This window comes from Girardinichthys multiradiatus, chromosome 18 (assembly GCF_021462225.1).
Source record: "Girardinichthys multiradiatus isolate DD_20200921_A chromosome 18, DD_fGirMul_XY1, whole genome shotgun sequence".
Classification (NCBI taxonomy): Eukaryota; Metazoa; Chordata; class Actinopteri; order Cyprinodontiformes; family Goodeidae; genus Girardinichthys; species Girardinichthys multiradiatus.
Window position 1 is genome coordinate 24527732 of NC_061810.1, and position 19147 is coordinate 24546878.

Sequence of the window (19147 nt, forward strand, 5' to 3'; positions counted from 1 at the left end):
TATGTTTAAAAAAGAAAAACTTTATTTTCAGTACAAAAAAAAAGGCAGCAGAAATCCAAATATATTAAACTCAATACAAGCATCAACTGAGAAGTCCTCTATAAATACGTTAAAATAAATTAAAGAAATTAATTTACTAAAGATGATCACCTTTATCTCTAAACAGGTCTCGAACTTGTCGACGAAAAAGGCAATTCTTAAACAGACCAGGAACATCATGACTCCCGTTCGTCTAACAAACTACACTGTAAACACGCACACAAAATAAACAGCCGAGTAATGTATCTAGAACACTAAGCATACGTACCCTAAACCTCTACAGTATGCCAGATCTAATTCAGTAAGGCAACGGACACATTTCGAGTGGATCTTATCAGAACAGTAGGAGCCGTAACAACAAGGATTAATGCTGAATGACAGAGAAATGCAACAAGGCGAATATAAATAAAACATCTGATGAAGATGTAATGGTACACCTGTGGATGGGAGAGAGTAAAACCAAAAAAAAAACTATTTAAATACACCGTTATCACCTAAAATGGGGGCGAAAAAAGCTGTTAAGGATTCACTTGAAACTTTCAAAGCCAAGTGCCAATAATTGGCATCTCATATATGCTTGAAAGTGTAGCTTACATTTGCTGATTAGACATGTTACCAGTGCCTACTGGCTGGTGCCCAGAAAACACCAAGATAGTTTAAATTAATGCTTGATAGGAGAAAAAAAAAAAAAAGCTGAGCCTCGCCTCCATTTCCATCTCTCCAAACACATTAGAATCTTGGCTCAACAATGTAACAGGACCCGATAAAAACAACGCTATAGGCACATTGTTTAAAAGAAAAAAAAAAACCTCCAACGTTCAGGCTTGAAGCCAGTAATCTAAACATCACCTCAGACTGCACATTTACAACAAAAAAAAGAAAACATCGACCAAAAACTATTTCACAAGCTTATAAACAACACTGAACAAACTCCTGAACGCTGGCTGCTCTGCATTTGTTCCACCGTAATCAAGAGGTCTGAACTACAAAAACATGTCATCTTTGGCTTCGTCTCGTACTACAAACCGTTCATAAGACATTTAAACAAGTAAATGAAGGATTTTATGGTTGCGCTCGAATCAAGCTGGTCACACTGATCACAATTCTTTTTTGGCAGTTTGCCTTTATGCCACATAAACTATTTAGATAAAGAATAAAAGCCTATTTTTCAATGTAAAAAAACTTCTGTGATATGTATTCTCTAGTTTAGGCATCAGTGTGGCTCGTGTGCGCTGGAGTGATAATTTAGCCACATAAATCTACACAGAGAAAGCTGTAAAGTGTTTTGAGTCTGCCGTAAAGTCCTCGTTTTGCTTTATGCCACACAGGGTGCAAAGAATGTCTTATGTGTCGGTCAGGTTGAAATACACTGAGGTTAAAAAGGTGAGAACAGGCGCGTGTTTTCATTTTAAAGCGCTCCGAGGCTTATAGGCAGCAAGTAGCTGCATCTTAAGGAACAGACAGCTGGCTGAACACTGCCAAGCGTTTCCCGTTGCTGTCGTTACTCCCACCGCAGGATTCGGATCCACTGAGCGAGCTTGTGGAGCTGCCTCCGTCCTGGTCTGACAGAGAGGTGTAGGAGAGGGAGCGGGTGCCCAACGACTCCAAGAGGACATCGTTGGCGCTGGGGCTCTGTCGAAGGGGGGGCGAACTGGTAGGAGACAGTCCGCTGGGGGAGTAGCCGGAGTCAGGGGAAGGCAGGAAGGGAGATCGCAGGTGGGCCTGGGTGACGTGAGCTGCGGAGGGCTGGCACTGTTGAACACCGGACGCCTCAAAGGCAGAATCCATCTCCAGAAAGGCGCTAGAGAGGTCAGTGCAGGATGTAGGAGAACCGAATGAGCTGGATGGAAAAGTGCCTCCAGCAGGAGGGGGAGGAGTGTGGTCGCTCAAGACAGACTGGAGGACATACTGAGGAGCTGAAGGAAATCCAGCAAAGCTAAAGCTCTGCCTGACGAGAGGAGGCCTGTGTGAGCGCAAGGTAGAGGAGGAACCTGCTGGTTGGTGAGGAATGTTGAGGGAGGAGGAGAATGATGAGGAAGAACGAGAGAACGTGGGTTTCTTTTCCTCCTCACTGTTGTGGATAAAGTGACAGCGGATCCCGTATGGGCAGAAGCCGATGGTGTGAAAGGTGCGACAAGGCTCAGTCTTGTATTTTGGGTGTCTGTTAAGATCGCGCAGCTCTTGTGGGCCGTGAGCGAACTGACACTTCCCGCCGTACTTGCACAGGCCGTTCTCTGTAAAAGATCTGCAGAGTTCGGTTTTGTAGCGTGATGAGGAGCTGGATGAAGATGTGGCAGCCTGTAAAGTGGGGCTCATCTCACTTTGTGGCGTCTTCAGTTCAGCCCTGGACCAGTCTAGACTTGCTCCCAGTATGTTCCTCGTCTCCACCAGGCTGATGGAGCGCTGAGAGAGAAAACCAAACTTTCCCCACTGGTTAGAATTAGCAGCAAGCTGGGAGGGGACAGGGCTTTCTGATGGCTGTCCCCACTGGCTGGAGGTCGGAACCGGGTCCTCTGAACAATCAGCAAGCAGGCAGGACAGAGAAAACGAGGCGCCTCTGGACAGCTCGCTGACGTAGCCTGGAGGACTCATGGCCAGATTCAGAGGGGGAGGCGGTCTGTTCTGCTCTCCGAGGTCAAGACTGAGAAAATTCTGTAAAAAGGAAAAAAAAAAAAAAAACTTGTTTAACTTGAACCACAACATGACTTCTTTCACCCTCTTTAGAATAGAAATGTTTCAGTTTTTGGTCACAATCAGCATGCTAACGGACCTGAGATCCTTACAACTGTGTTTTATGTGACACTTTTGTATCATAATAGCACCTTTTAACCCAAAGTGGTTTTGCGCTACTAAAGAAGTCGGACCTAAACTTAAAATCGAACGATTTATTCTGAACCAATAATATTCTGAACTGTTTGAGTTACTTTGAAAGTCAGCATTAGATTTGTGCAACATTATTCTATTATCCTGTTGGGATCTGCCAGTCGTTTTGATCAGTAACCAGGCTAACTACTACTAACAACGAAGTTAAAAATGTGTTTCCTTTCATTTTGTGCAAAACAGAAAGATAAAAGTATGCATTTGACATAACACCACAGAAAACATACAACAGCTGTGGGCACTAAGGGCAGTTCGAGCCCATCCAGCTAGGCAAATGCAGAGTGTGAATGCATGACACTTGAAATATACAACATCCTAGAAAATAATGTGTATTTGCTTATCACATAAAATATGAGATTCTGTCTTGATGTAAAAGGTATCTAACCCTTTGGCTACTACACTTTTCCCTTCCACTTAACTTTCCATTATTATGCTTGCATCCAGTACTCTTAACAGCCAGTATGCTTAGCAATGACCTTTCAGTGCTTACCTTCTTTGCTTCGGTGCACATGTTAAAAATCTCTATTGGTCATAGATCCTTTTCTAATTTTTGGAGAAACTGAAGTTTGGCTTTTCGTTAGCTGTAAGCCACAAAGAGCAAAATAAACAGGAACAAATGTATCACCATGTACTTTTTAATTGAAATGCTAAAAATCAACATTGCATTTGTCAAGATGCGCCGGTACTTTAATCTAAAAACTCATACAGTTAAATATTAACAGTTCTCACTTGAATTTTAGGGGCTGGACATCTTTTATTTAGAAACAAAGCTATTAATTGCTGTAGATTTGAAGAGTTTTAGAAAGCTTTACATATATCACTGTGTAGAGCGAGCAGCATAGTGCTGCTGTGACAGGGTAGATGTTAGACATGAAAAGGCACCACAGCCACATGAATTATGCAGCTAATAGCTAGTGTCCCGTCATCTGAAATTTAGTGCACAATAATTTACAACTAACAATAGGAGAGCACGTAGCTCTGCTGTAACTATCCGTCTAAGGATCTCTCACCTTTAGAGGATGTAAAGTATGAGATGTGTAAAGAATACATGGGTGCGAGCTAAAAAGGCTCCACCTCCAGATCTCCAAAAAAAGTTTTTTTTTTTTCTCCAACACAGCCGTTCCAGTGACTAACTAGGGCTGATGGTAGAGCCAGTTCCCCACTAGTTCAATTATTTCAGTTTTGTACAGCAAGGGAGTTGGCTTGGAGCAACCATATCCATGCCTCGTCTAATAGATGTTTGATCATGCATTTTATATTTTTCATGAAGGATCACAGTGCAGGCAGTTAGTTTACCCAACACATCACAATTTATCTCTGCATTCTTGCAGATGGATGCCCTAATATCAAGCACCTCAATGTATTGATGGCGTTTTAAACACAAGTGAGCAGCTTTAAGAACGGAGTTAAAAATGGCGTCTCTGGAGAAAATAACCACTGCAGGTGCAGCTCAAAGCAGTGGATACACTCAAACTCTGTAATGGTTGATACCAAACTTAACTCCTCCAAGATGAGCGACAATGAGCTAATGTTTTCCTACATTAAGCTTTATATTTTTACCGTCTTTCGTCTTAAATTATGCAGCACCAAGTTGGTATTTTAAACATGTCACTCAAACATTTTTATTGGTTGCTTGTCTCCATGAGCCCATCCCCCAGCTTCTGATGAAAAGTTATTTCCTCTTTCCTGGAGCCAAACAATCACCAGTTTACTGGTGCTTGCCAACTTGGAAACACCAAAAATTGCCCCAGTTTAATGCTACCGAGTATTAGAGCTATTTTAGAAAAAAAAAAAAAAAGAAATAGATATACATAATGTGGCCAAAGAGGAGTAAATTTACACCAACAAAACTTTCACATATTTACAAGAAAAAAAGGATAGTTTTCAGTGATTAAAGGCATCATTTTATAACATTAAAACTAGGGATATTCTGACATTATGAAGTCGGAAATTTGCATGAAAAAAACTCATAAGTTTACTAAGATTATAAAGTCAGACAATTAAGGCAAAAAAATGCTAGATGTTCACTAAGGTTGAAGTGGTAATTTTATCAGATGCTCATGTGGATATTTTTCCAGAGTTAGCGGTACTTTCGGGCTCTTCCTTTATCAGACTGACTTCTCTCAGGTGCAGACTCTGTGTGGCCATGTTGTAGCTTCTCGGTCAAAAGTGTCAGGCGTGTATTCCAGATCCCGGTCGAGGCGCTTATTGCGATCTTCCCCCTAGTAGATGTTCTGATACAGGGAAAGAGCCCAGATGTCCATGTACACTTTGGAAAATATCCAGATGCACAGATTATAAATTTACCACTTCTTTTTAATGCAAACTTATGACTTCACAATGTCAGAATATCATAGTTTTAAAAAGGCTAAATTTATGCCTTTAAAATCATAGAAAATTGTCCTTTTTTTCTTGTGAATTTACTATTTTGTGACAGCATATTCAAGTTGTTTCTTGTAAATATGTAAAATAAATGCAGAAATGTCTACGTTTTTTGTGGAAATCTACTCCTCAGTGGCCACACTACTTGTATGCTTTGACTTACAATGGCCCCAATACAGTAGTTTAATGCAAAGGGGAGCAGAAAATGAGAAAGAAACTACAGCAGGTTGATTTCAGTTTGTTAGTAAGAAAATAGTAAAATGTTGATACCAGACCAAAAACATTGACAATTGTTTGAGAGAGAGAAAAAATAAATAAATGAAATCGCAGCCAAATAAACTTTAATACCTGTGACATATCAACCATAGATGGCTCATTTGTTTAAAAGGTTAGCATAAAGAAAACCCCTTATTGGGCTCACACTGATTTTACTTAAGTCATTTGCTGAGATGCACCAAGAAACTGGCTCATGTCCTGAAGTGGATGATTTTCGGCTTGATCCATGCTGACCAGTGACTGGCTGGTTGGATCCTAAGAAATCTGATCTTTTTTCTCATCAATGAAAACACTTTATGGAAAATGCTGTAAATATACCTCTTTTTAATGAGAAATCAGAATCGGTCAAAGCTACACTAAACCTGAAAATCAAAAATTAGCCACACAATCCTGATTAGTGCTTCTCTAGTGTTTTGCTGATCCCAGTTATGTCAACATAAAATAAATGTACATGGGAGAACTATAACGGGTACTTTTGTTTTCATAATCACAAACAAACAAACAAAGCTAGTACAAGCAACTAATGCCAAACAAAAAAGCACGTTTAGAGTCCAGTGTCATCCACATGGATAACAGCTGCTGCTCTCCAAAGAAGTTTAAACCTAAACCAACCTGGGTATAAAGCTAAAACAAGCTACAGTATAAAGCAACAGAAATAGGAGCTGTCACATAATGACTGTAGCCTAAACTAGGAGAAAATGAAGGGAAAATCCTTAGGAACAACCTATATTGACTTTGCCTCTTAAACCACAGTCAGCCGTTTTGATTCAACTTTGCTTCTTCAAGTCGGCCACTTAGATCAAATGTAGCACGAAAAGGCAGGAAATAGTAGTTCGGCCGCTGTAATAGGCAACTTTTTACACTCGGAGGGTAAAAAGTTGTAAGAATGTTGCCCAAATAGTTTGCAGATAGGCCGCTGTTATGAAGAAGTTGGTCAACAGGCGCCACACCGCTCCGAGTTACAAATTAGCTTTAAATTAGCAGGCAAAACACAGTAGCAACAGAAATAAAACTGGGCCTCGAACCTGAAAGACGACCTTATTCGTAACACAAGGCTATAAAACGTGAAAACAACAAGACCGTAAACTATTTGTAGAGTTCAGGGAACAGCTAACAAGCTAACGTTAACACCTTCCAGAGCTGTAGCTAACCAACTTGTCCCTCCGCTCAACTTTTCTTTTGCGCTTTTCCGCCCCCGGTTCCGTTTACCTTGCTCATTAGGTCTTCCAGTTCGGAAAACTGGTTGAGAGGATGAGATGGCATTTTTGCCGAGTAATCAGAGCCTCGGACTGGTCCAGTTTACCCCTGCCGCGGCAGACGTGTGCAGTGCGCTGGCATGAGTTTGGTCAGAAGTTTCTGGCCGTGCAGGAGCTGCTGCTAAACAAGCGCTGAGACGCAGACCACGTGTGGATTTAAAACCTAACATGGCTCCTCCCACAGAAATCTGAAAGTATGCACAGCTCCAAAACAACTCACTTCACGAAACTTATACGAACATTACTTTAACACAGAGTGAAATAGCTCATTTGAAGGAGATCAGCCTATGGCACTGCGTAGGTGTTAAAGAAGCACGTTTTGCTTTAATACGAACCTTCGGCTCATCTGCATTGTTAGGTTTGGTGTCTCTCATCTTCGTCTTGACAAGGAGGGTAAGCCATATGATCATTGATAAAGAAGCTAGCAAGAATATTAACTGAAAGTTGGGTGGAAGGAAAAAATGTGGATGAAAAGGGTCACAAGCAACAGCGATATCAGCAGCGATATCTTCAAATGATTTTGAAGAAAAGGCCATTTGAGAGATTCACAAGGCGAGGAATGTGGCTAGAGTCAGTGCTTCAAGAGCCACCACAAAATAGATGTATCCAGCACATGGGCTACAACTTTTGCATTCCCTGTGTTTAAGCCGCTCCTGAACCAGACAACAGAAGTGTCTTACCCAAGCTAATGAGAACTAGGACGTAGATGTTGCTTATTTTAGATATAATACAATTTAGCATTTGGAAATCAAGATCTCAGATTGTGTAGGTATGAGTGGAGGGGGACAATCCAAGTCGTTTGACGTCCATTGTGCAGCCATCAACCAGGGAAATTTGATTGCACTTTATGCTTTCTGCTAATGACAAGTATTATGGAGATGCTGATTTCATCTTCCAGTAGGACTTGTTCACACGACTAAAGGTACCAATGGCACGATGTCACGAAGCTTGTTTGGCCAGATTATCTCCTTGTTGAGAGTTTAATTGACTGTCGAGTTGGTGGTCCTTCCTATGATTCTGTTTGCATAACAAAACCAAAGATTTGTGCTGTCAAAATCAGGTTTTTTTTTTCAAATTGTCTAAAAATATTTGTGAAAATTCCAACTTTTTGAAGTTTTTCTCTTAAAGTCTGTGCCCTATACAGGTAACAGTATTGACACCCCAAGAAACAGCCTGAACACAAAGAGCTACACGAAACAGACTAAACAAATGTAGAAGTGTGTAGTATTACACCAGAAACAGAGGAAAACAGGTAGATAAGAGGATGCCTGGACAAATGGTTAAGAAGAACAGTCTCTGGAGAGAGAAACTGAGAAAAAAGAGGAGAAATTGCTTCAATTTCAAATGTAAAGGCAGGTGTGTGAAAATTTCCACTTTCACTCACAGACGAGTGTGTTTCTCTATCTTGCAAAGTCGCTAGAGGAAAAATGTATTATCGCAAGCTGTAACTTTACAAGATCACTGTATGTAGTAGCTGCAGCTGGCTATAAACCTACCATCCAGGCTAGAAAAAACAGCACAGGACCCTGAAAAGAAAATTAAATCCTCCCACCAATGTTTTAAGATTTTGGTTTAAATTTTTTTAGGCATTGGAAAAGGAAAAAAAAGTGTTTAAATGCTCTCTCTCCTGAAAAAGTCTGTAAGTACTTGAATCCAACTCAAAGCTCTGCCACCTCAGAAAGATGTGATCAGCTGAGAACAAAGCCAGCCAAAAAGCTTTCTTTTGACCCAGCCAACTGGTTCTTGTTGAGTGTGTGTGTTTCTGTGAGTGTACTTGGGTTTGTGAGTGTATGAGTTTAACCCTCCCGTAGGCCAGTGTGTGTGATGCAATTGGTCAAATCTACACAGCCTGTAGATTGTGTGCCATCTTTCTTTTGACTTTGGAAGCTTAACAGGCTTTATAACTTTATTTTGAAATGGAAAACAAGTTAAGGGGTATTTTAGTGTCAAAAATCGAAGACTAGTTTATTATGCAGTGGGTAAAATAAGTGATGAACACATCAACATTTGTCCGTAAATATATTTCTGATATTTCTATTGACAAGAAATTCATATCCGATGAAAAATGTAGCAGTAAATTCTTGATAAGAATTTGAAAATTGAATAGGTGTGGATTTCCAAGCAAGACCTTATTCTGAAACATTCAGCCAATTGAACTCTTATTTGGTTTAAGAGAAAGAAAGTAAAACTGCTAGTTTCAGTTGTGAGATCAACGTACCTTATTTGCAATCTGCTTGACTCCTAGAACAAAATAACTTTTTTTTAAAATATAAGTGTAAATAAATTCCGGCAGTAAGGGGGTCAAAGGTCGCTAATAAACCATACGTTTACTAGTTAGTGGGTTAGTTTTGTTGTGTGTTCTATGAACAATGCTTAATCATATCACAAATAATGTTTAATTGCCTTCCCACATTAGCAATTAGAGTTTACCTTTTAAAGAGGATGATTTTAGTTGTAGAGTTTTGTGAATACTTTTTTTAAACTGTCATTCTACTCAACATGCTATTAGTTCCTTATAAAAATCTGTCCCATGTGTTAATTTGGTTGGATCAACAAACTTTGGCTGCAAACAAGGTAAGTGGGTTTACGTTTGTAGGAGAAAAGTTGGGTGAGTTGGGGATTACTTGGAGTAGAGTGGAGAGGAACAATAAGGGGGAGGGGATGAGAGAGGAGGTGAGAGATTTGAAAGAGAGTTCTTGCTTCTTGTTGAGTCCAGCTGGGCTGGAGGGCCTTTGGAGCACAATGCAATGAGCTGCTGAATCAACTAACAAACCACTGGCCCGCCTTCTGAGACTCTGTCCCTTTGCACACACACCCACACACACAGTATAAATGACAGGAGGTGGGTGGGATGGTTGGGCTTGTTAGGAGGACAGAGATTGGGGCTATTTAGGAGAATGAGAGAAAGATAAAGAGAAAGGTATTGAATTATTATTATAGGAATGAGTGAGGTTTCTTTAGAACCTGATCGGAAAAAAGGTTTCTGCCATTATTTCAAATGATTAAACCAAATGCTTAGGTCTGTACCCTGGAACACATTTAGTTATTTAAACATACAACCTGAAATGAGTGACCAAGTCATTAGAGAAGGGATGTGCTGATACATGTTTGTTGTTTGGTAAGCCTTAAAGATCAAAATTCTGCAAATAAGCACAACAATAGAATCTTGTAGGAATTGGATTTTATTGTAGAAACATAATTTTTTTAAACACATTTGACTAAACTTTTAATAATGAATAAATTCCCCATGTTAGACCAAGTAGCGTGTTAGTCAAAGCCCTTTGGAACAACATTTATCAAATGAAGTCATTCCTTCACAGCCAAGCACATCGTTCTTCAGATAAGTGGCTGTTAGTACCAGTGAAATAATGGAAAGGATGAAGGAGGGGGTGGTCGACCTGTTGAACATCTGCTTCTTTGCTCCCCACCCCTCTCTACTTTCTACACTATTCACCACTTGCTCACTTGTTGCTATGTATACAGATTTCTCCTGTTTTTGCTATTTGCCACACTATGTTTCAGGTCATCAAATAATATTTTATGTGAATACAAAATTCAGTTTTTAGATGTTTTTTCCATTTACAACGGGGAAAGAGCTGGCCCTAGGTAAAAATGTAATTACCCCCTAAATAATAATAACTGGTTGTGTGGCGCTGGCTGGAAAAACTGACATCAAGTGTTTGCAATAACTGTAAGAAATCAGAAAAATTTTGGACCACTCTTTTTTTTATAGAATTGATGTAATTCTGCCCCTTTAAATGGTTTTCTAGCAAAAATGACCTGTTGAAGGTCATGCCATCTGAATTAGATTTTAATCCAGACTTTGTCTAGGCCTTTTTTAAGTTAGTTTTTGTTTTGAACCATTAAGAGGTGGAATTGCTGGTGTGGTTCTGATCGTTGTTTGGCTGCATAACCCAAGTGCACTTGAGCTTAAGGTCCCCTTATGATGGTCCAGATTCAGATCCTCCAGAACTTTCTGCTATAGAGCAGAACACTTACACCCAAAAATATTTTTTATTTATATGCATCTATATGAAGCCAAATACCTTCTTGTTTTTTCATCTAGTATACACTGCCCTCTGTCCCAAATACACATGAACCTCCAAAAGCCACACACAGTAGGATTCTGCTCCAAGGTCGAAGGTCAGAAACCAACCTTAGACCTCTGACATAACCTCTTTGCTCTTCTGGTTTCCTGCTGTTGGAATTCAGTCCTGTGGATTCAATTAAGAAGCAAAAGAAGCGAGACACCTTAGAAAGTGAAATAACAGTGACAAATGTCTGTTAAAAGGTTGCCATTGAGGCCGAGTTAATGTTTTGATGGTAAAGAGAAAGGCAGTTGATTCTGTATCCTGCACAGCCAATCAGAATGAACTTTCTCAATAAGGGACCTGATGCAGATTCAGTTGAATCATCGTGTTTTGGATGTGCTCCAGGCTTGCTTTAAATTAATGGCTTAAACAAACAAAAAACAAAAACAGACACTGCAGCGATTCTAGACTACTACCTGCTTTATTTGTAAGAGACAAAAAAACATCAAATCTTTAAGAGAATTTCTATCAGGTGAAACAAGTTTTATATTCTCACAGCCTCAGATAATGGACTTGTGTCTGTAGTTGTTCTGTTAGATCTCAGTGCTGCATTTGACACAGTCAGCCACTCTGGATCATATTGTAGGGATCATGGGAACAGCGCTGCTGGTTTAAATCTTATTTGTCTGACAGATTCCAGTTTGTTCGTGTAAATGATAAATCATCTCCAAACTCCAGGGTTACTTTTGGAGTACCACAGGGTTCAGTGCTTGAGCCGGTTCTCTTTACTATATATATCTATATATAGATATATAGGTATATAAATCTATATATATGCTTCCAGTTGGTAAAATTATCAGGCAACATGGGATCAAGTTCCACTGTTATGCTTATGATACTCAGCTTTATTTATCCATACATCTTGATGAGTAACAAGTTAGACTACAGGCATGTCTTGAAGACATAAAATCCTGGATGACTTAAAAATTTCTGCTTCTAAATTCAGACAAGACAGAAGTTGTCATCTTTGGTCCAGTGTCTTTGAAAAAAGAAAGAAGGCTTAGTGTGGATGGCATTAAGCTGGCCTCCAGCAATAAAGTAAAAAACCTCGGTGTTATTTTTGACCAGGACATGTAATTTAAATACCATATTAAACAATTTCCTATGCTTTCCTCATTTCACCTTCGCAGTATTGCCAAAATTGGAAATATTCTATCCAGGAGTGACACTGAAAAACTAGACCATGCATATGTTACTTCAAGGCTGGACTACACTTTGCCCTGTCTGTCAGTGTTTTACCCTGTTTCTTTGCTATACATAGCTACTGGCTGAGCTTTTACTATGACTTGTGAGATTTTCCTTTAGGAAGGCAGCCCGAGATAACCACCGCCCAATCACTGCTGTGTTAGTATTGCGTCAGATGAAACATGAAACACACTTTCCAAAAAGTTCCACTTTTCTTTCATCAGTTTACAGAATATTTTCAAAAGTCTTGGGGATCATCATGAGGATTTTGGCAAATGTGAAACAGCTTTTTATTATTTTTGGTAGCAGTGGTTTCGGCCTTGAAACCATGGATGCAATTTTGCCCAATCGCTTCTTACTTGTTGAATCACTGACCTCAGCTGAGGCAAGCAAGGTCTGAAGTGCTTTAGATTTTGTTCTGGGTTCTTTTTTGTGACCTCTTGGATGGACTGTTGATGTGCTTCTAGAGTAATTTTGGTAGTTTTGCCAGTTATTTCTGAGAAGGTCCACCACTGTTTTCTCCATTTGTGTATAATGACTCTCACTGTGGTTCCTTGGGGTCCAGTTGCTTGAGAAGTTTTTTTTAAAAAACCTTTTAAGGGTGATAAATGCCATGTACTGTATTTCTAATCTGTTCTTGAATTTCTTGAAATCATAATCATCATAATCTTATAATAATAGGGGGCAGCTACTTCCCCATGAGGTTTGGATAGTTTCATCCCTTATTAAATAAATCATTAGTTGAAAACTATACTTTCTTTTATCACATTATCTTTGTTTGATAATATAATTTGTATGATGATCTGAAACATAAGTGTGACAAAAAAAGCACACACAGAAGAAATCTGCCAGGGGCTAACACTATTTCACTACACTGTATATCACATCTGAAGGATCTTTTAATTTATACATTATTATTTTTAACACATATTTCCTCATTTTAATGTTTTGCATTGGGCTCTAGCTGACGTTTACTCTTTATCAAACTCCTTCACCACTCTTCTTCAGTCCTGTATTTGTCTTTAAGATGGTTTGCCTGATGTATTTTTAAAATATGTTCCTCACACATTTAATCTTTGTGGCACTAAAACACACACCATTTTCCTTTATTGAATACCTTAGTTAATGTGGTGATATTTATGATGTAAATATGCAAATACTAACACACAATTTAGTGTAAGATTAGGCAGAAAACCTGACCTGCTTTTGTGACCTGACCAACTGTACCAACCTGTTACAGTAAGATGCTGTTTGAGGCCATAGCTCCGAGGTTGTAATGAATAAATTTAACATGTAAACAATAAAGGCCAATGTTAAGAATAAATGAATGCTTTTAGATGTTAAACTGTAATATGCAAATTATAATTTGCATATTGCAACGCATCCTTGTCTTCTATAATGACGGTGTGAGCTTTCTGGTACTTGCTGTGCATTTCTGCCCTCTGCTGGATTAAAGTGGATTTGAAACTCAACAAATCAGATCTGAATCAGAGTGAAAATATTTTAATCCTTTTGCTTTTCTATTTTGTTTTTGTCTCATGTGAAATAAATTGAATTCAACCTGAAGTAAATAGTTGCATTCTTAAATTATTTTACAAAACATAAAAATATATATATTTTAAATCTTATTTGTGTTTTTGTTTACTAATTATTTTGCTTTTATGTGCTGTTTATAATGCAAGGTGACCATAAGAGTTTTTAAAGGCGCCTATAAATAAAATTATTATTATTATTGTCAAAATGATCTTAATCCAATATGTCAGACTTTCCTTTTATGTTGTATATGTCTTATTTTGGGATGATCATGCATGTTTGGCTAAATCTTTCTCTGAATGTCTAACCATAATTGGTCACTATTAGCCTGATTTAAATGCAGCATAGTTATTCAAAGTCAATCAGCGCTTAGCTCCAGTGCCTCGCAAAAGTATCCATACCCCATGAACATTTTGAAATTGTATCTTCAAACAACTACAAAATACAAAATATATTGAATATATATATATATATTTTTTGATAGACCAACAAAATGTTACATAGCTTTTAAAATGTGTACAAAGTATAACCTGTAGAGTGAGCTGCATATTTGTATTCAGAACCCTAGCATCAACACCCTTTACAACCAGCATTTGTTGTAATTACAGCTGCATGTCTGCCCAAGACCGGTTTATGTCTCTGCCAGTTTTGCATATCTTGAGGTTTTGCCCATTCTATTTTGTAAAATAGTTCAAGCAAAGTCAGATTAGATGCACATCTTATGTTGACATCAATTTTCAAGTCATGCTACTGATTCTCAAATCAGTTTAGGTCTTGACTTTGACTGGGCCATTCTAACACATGAATATGCTTTAATCTTAACCATCCTATTGTTGTGGCTGTAAAATTAGGGTTGTTGTCTTTCTGTAAGATAAATCATCACCCAAGTCTCAAGTCTTTTGAAGGACCTTGACAAGATTGCCCTGTCTTTAACTCCATCCATCTGCTAATCAATCTGAACATTTCCCTGCCCCCTGAAGAGAAGCATCCCCATAACATGATTTTGCTACCGCCATGTTTTATAGTTTGTTAAGGGAAATATTCAAGCTAGTGTTCCTAGGTAGGTTAAATAATCTGTTTTAGTCTCATCTGACCAGAACACCTCCTACCACATGTTTGCAGTGTCCCCTACATAAATTGTTACAAACTGTAACTGGGATTTCTTATGACTTTCTTCATGCAACTTTTACACAAAGGCCAGATTTGTGGAGAGCACAACTGATCATCATTTTGTCAACAAATTCTTCCACCTGAGCTTTTGATCTCTGCAGCTCCTCCAGAGTTACCATATTAATATTGCTATCCTTGTCCAACCTTTCAATTTAAGTAGACAGCCATGTTTGCAGTTGTGCCATGCTATTTCCAGATTTAAAAGACGGATTGAACATTGCTCCATCAGATGTCCAAACTTCTCCTCTATTCCAGACTTTTCTGCAGCTTTCCTTGGTCTTAATGACTCTGTTTGTTCATTATGTTCTATAACAAACCTCGGAGGCCTTCACGGAACAGCTGGATTTATACTGAGGTAAAATTACACCAATGTGAACTTTATAAACTAACTAAATCTGAATGCATGAATTTTATTTATGGGTATCAGAGTAAATGCTGCTAAATACAAATGCACACCATACTTTTAAGTTTTTTTACATTTAAAATATTTCATTTTTCCTTTACTTTAAAGTTATGTTCAACTATGTGTTAGTTTATTACGTCTTACTGAAATACACTGAAGTTTGTGGTTGTAACGTGACAAAATGTGAAAAAGTTTAAGAGGTTTAAATACTTTTCCAAGGAAATGTGACAGTCTGCTACTTTATCACTTCTTAAAAAGGTTTTCGAGAATCTAGTTTCTTTTATGTCTTTATAATTCAGGATTCTATTCTCTTTGTGTATTTTTGCCTGCATTTCTCTTCATCCACTTTCCCATCTACCATGACTGGCCTTGTCCCCTTTGCAGAAGAATATCACTGCAATGTAATACTGTGACATCCAGGTTTGACCACAGAGTTGTTTTAATCCAGTTAGAGTATAGTCTCAGGTTTCTTTAACACAGTCCATTGGAATTTGAGGTAAAATATTTTATTAGTGAAACTGTGAGTGGGCTGTTATTTGCCTTCAGGAGGGTAATAAATTATGTCTAGCTTGTGTACAATACATTTCTAAAGGTGACTTTCTTAGCTCCACAAAGAAATGTTGAACCTAAATCGTTGGCCTGTTAAACCAAGGTCATTTGTTCCTGCTGATTTACTGTGGCTTTGGAGCCATTTAATTTTTGCTTTACAAAGGGCTTCTCTGCTTTTATATTCTTTTTAGAGGTTGCTGTATTTTGAGAACACCCTGTTGCACAGATATATGGTCAATTCTCCCAGTTACATCTTTCACTCAGATATACACTGTAAACTATGAACGGGTGATGTGTGTGTCTAATTAAAACCATGAACCTAGAAAGCCATATCTGTAAAAAAAATCTTACACCTCAATCTTGACTAAGTTTCCAGCAGAGGGAGCTGCTGCTCCATTACCACTGTATCACTTTGGTGGGACTCAGTAAAACTGATTAGGTCAGTTTGGTTTCCCTTAAGAGTATCATTTAGCTACAGGTGCTTCACCACTTCATGCCTATACCCATTCTTTGTCACCTAACAGACCAACCTTTATTGGCTCACTTTATGTAAAATCGACGGAGCTTCAGGCTGACAGCCAGAGTTGCAAAGGAAACTCTGGCATATATGGGGGACTTGTGCAACTTTAGAAGCTGGAAGGCTGCCAGCTAATGTTTGAAGTTCTTAGAGATCCAGTTAAAGTCACAACAAAACAGACAATGCAGGAATGAATTATTACATTACGTTGTCATCTTCCCAGAATGCAACGCTCGGGAAACAAAGAAACATACAGACACCATGTAACCAAACTGTAGTTTACTTCCATTTGATTTTTCTGAAAAAGTGGGATACACTGAAAATCTGTGCGATAACAATGGAAGACCAATTTAAGCAGAGGAAAGAGGGAAAATGTGGAAAGAGGGATGCAAAAAATAAGAAGCTTAGAATTGATCAAATAATAGCTGTGTGTGTTATGAAACTTCAGTCAAAAACTGAGGCTGTATGCGTGAGAGAACCTTAAGGGTGTTATGAAAGACAAAAGGAATGTAGCATGAGCTGTTTGTCTCCATGTTCTCCTGGCAAATGTATATAAAAACATCTTGAACTTTCTGCTATGAAACTGCAAAATGTATCCCCGTAAAGTCCAAGATCTATTTTTTTTTATCAGTAGTTCGCATCTTTGGCAGAATGAGAGAGGAAATTATCATTAATGTATAAAGAGTGAGAAGTGATGTAAGGCATTTGCATATCAAGGAGTGGCCAAATGTAGAACAAGCGTCACAAGAAGCCATGTTGCAATGCTTGTATTTAAAGAAGAGGAAAACAGATGAGAAAATAATACCATCACTGTGCAAATCTGCACTGTCAATCATTTTTATGTGGGATGCTTTCCAAAACATTTTACTGCTGGTTTACTGATTTCTTGTCAGGACTGTTGCAGATGAGGAAAAGACTAACTCACATCATCAGTCAAGAAAAATTGCCAAATATGGACGACAGTTAGTGCACACAACAATTTTTACAAGATACATTTAAGTTTTTTATATATTTTTTTAATTTTGTAGTTTTTTATTGTTGTATATTCTTCATTTTGCCAATGCTTAACTATGTTGTTAAACAGGGTTACAGTTAATGCAACAGTGTACAGTTTAACACTGTAGCCAAGAATCTGCAAGTTATGCCAGAGTGCTGTTTTTAAATTTAACACCTGTCTATGACTTTATGAAACTACATGTTTAAGCTATAGAGACTTGAGGATGTAGGTGTATCTCCTTAAATAAGATGCTTTGAATAGGCTATCCTCAAAAAGGTTTCTTAGAACTATTTTGTTAAATGTGGAAGTACCACAGCGTAAGGTATTAGCACCACGGCTCTATTTATATGAATCAGTTTAAGAGCCATCATAATTACTTTAGATTATGTACGAACAGTGGAAATGAAAAATCATCACACCCCTGTTAAAATGCCAGGTTATGTGATGTAAAATAATTAGGCAACTAAAAACAACCAAACAATCAGAAAACTCAAACATAAATGTGAATACATTGTAACTGTGTTCACAATTAACCACCACATTCAAACTCGCGTCAAATAGGTCTCAGTACATACCTGCCCTATTTAAAATGCCTCTGATTAATCCCAAATAAAGTTAAGCTGTCCTAGTCGCCTTTTTCTTGTATTTTCTTACTCGCATCTAAAAGCAAATACCATTGTTCGCTCAGAGCTTCCAAAACACCTGTGGCATTTCCTTCTCAAAAAGAATCAATAAGGAGAAGGGTGTGAAAAAATGTCCAAGGCATTACATATACCACAAAGCATCATGGAGACAGACCATAGCAAGCAAAGAAAATATTATGAAACAGAGATATTATGAACAACTGGCTCTCCCTCCAAAAGTGATGAGAAGAGAAGAAAAATGGCTAGGGAGGATAACAAAAGCCCTTTAGCAACTTTAAAGGAACTGCAGAAATTTCCAACAAGAAATGGCAGTGTGGTCCATGTGATGGTCTCCCATGCGCTTAATTTGTCTGGACTACTGAGTAGGGTGGCAAGACACAATCCATTTCGTTCGAACTAAAACATTACCACGTGTGCATATTCGGCTTAAAAACATTTGAAGTCTCCCTAAAACATGTGGGAAAAGATATTATGGTCTGATGAAACCAAGGTTGAACGTTTTGGCCATTATTCCAAAAGATATTATAGTCTGATGAAACCAAGGTTGAACGTTTTGGCCATTATTCCAAAAGATATTATAGTCTGATGAAACCAAGGTTGAACGTTTTGGCCATTATTCCAAAAGATATTATAGTCTGATGAAACCAAGGTTGAACGTTTTGGCCATTATTCCAAAAGATATTATTTACACAAAAAGCACACAATACCTACATTGAAGCATGGTCATGCGAGCAACATGGTTTGTGGCTATTTGTTTTAGCTGCAACTGACCCCTTTGTCAAGACGGAGGAAACTAAAAACAGTTTCAAATTCCAGCCAATGTAAGCTCAAAAACATTTAGGCCTCTGTTCTAAATCTTCAGCGTCTCAAATCAAACATCAAATCAAAAAAAGAATGGCTTCACAAGAAGAAGAATGGCCCAGCCAGAAACCGGACCTGAATCAGATTGACAATATGCAGGCTTGTGGGAAGCATTTTATCTTTTGACAAGATTATGTGGTATGGTGATCTGATTATCTAGACCAGAAATAAAAAAAGAAGATAGTGAACCTATGCTCAAAGTTAGTGTATCCACAAAGAAACTTAAACCACACATATAACTAATTACAGTATATTATCTAGTATAGAATTTCTTTTACATGAAATGTATTGTGGGCTGTTCAATTCAATTCAATTCAAAAATACGTTATTAATCCCAAGGGGAAATTAAATGTTGTTGTAGCTC

General features: G+C 38.2%; 1 protein-coding gene across 1 annotated transcript; it reads right to left on the reverse strand.

The window, feature by feature from the left end:
- On the reverse strand, window positions 1-7109 carry zgc:114130 (uncharacterized protein LOC570332 homolog). Its single transcript, XM_047390651.1, has 2 exons — window positions 6787-7109; window positions 1-2691 (listed from the first exon to the last, which is right to left on the reverse strand). Exons 1-2 carry the CDS (start codon window positions 6838-6840, stop codon window positions 1489-1491), a joined length of 1257 nt encoding a protein of 418 aa, XP_047246607.1. The 5' UTR covers window positions 6841-7109; the 3' UTR covers window positions 1-1488.
- Window positions 7110-19147: the final 12038 nt, after the last annotated feature.

Excerpts from the sequence above, each read along its gene's own strand:
- zgc:114130 (XM_047390651.1), bottom strand. The coding sequence starts at position 6,840 with ATGCCATCTCATCCTCTCAACCAGTTTTCCGAACTGGAAGACCTAATG. Across the intron at positions 2,692-6,786 it reads TGGAAGACCTAATGAGCAAG|AATTTTCTCAGTCTTGACCT; the intron begins GTAAACGGAACC and ends TCCTTTTTACAG.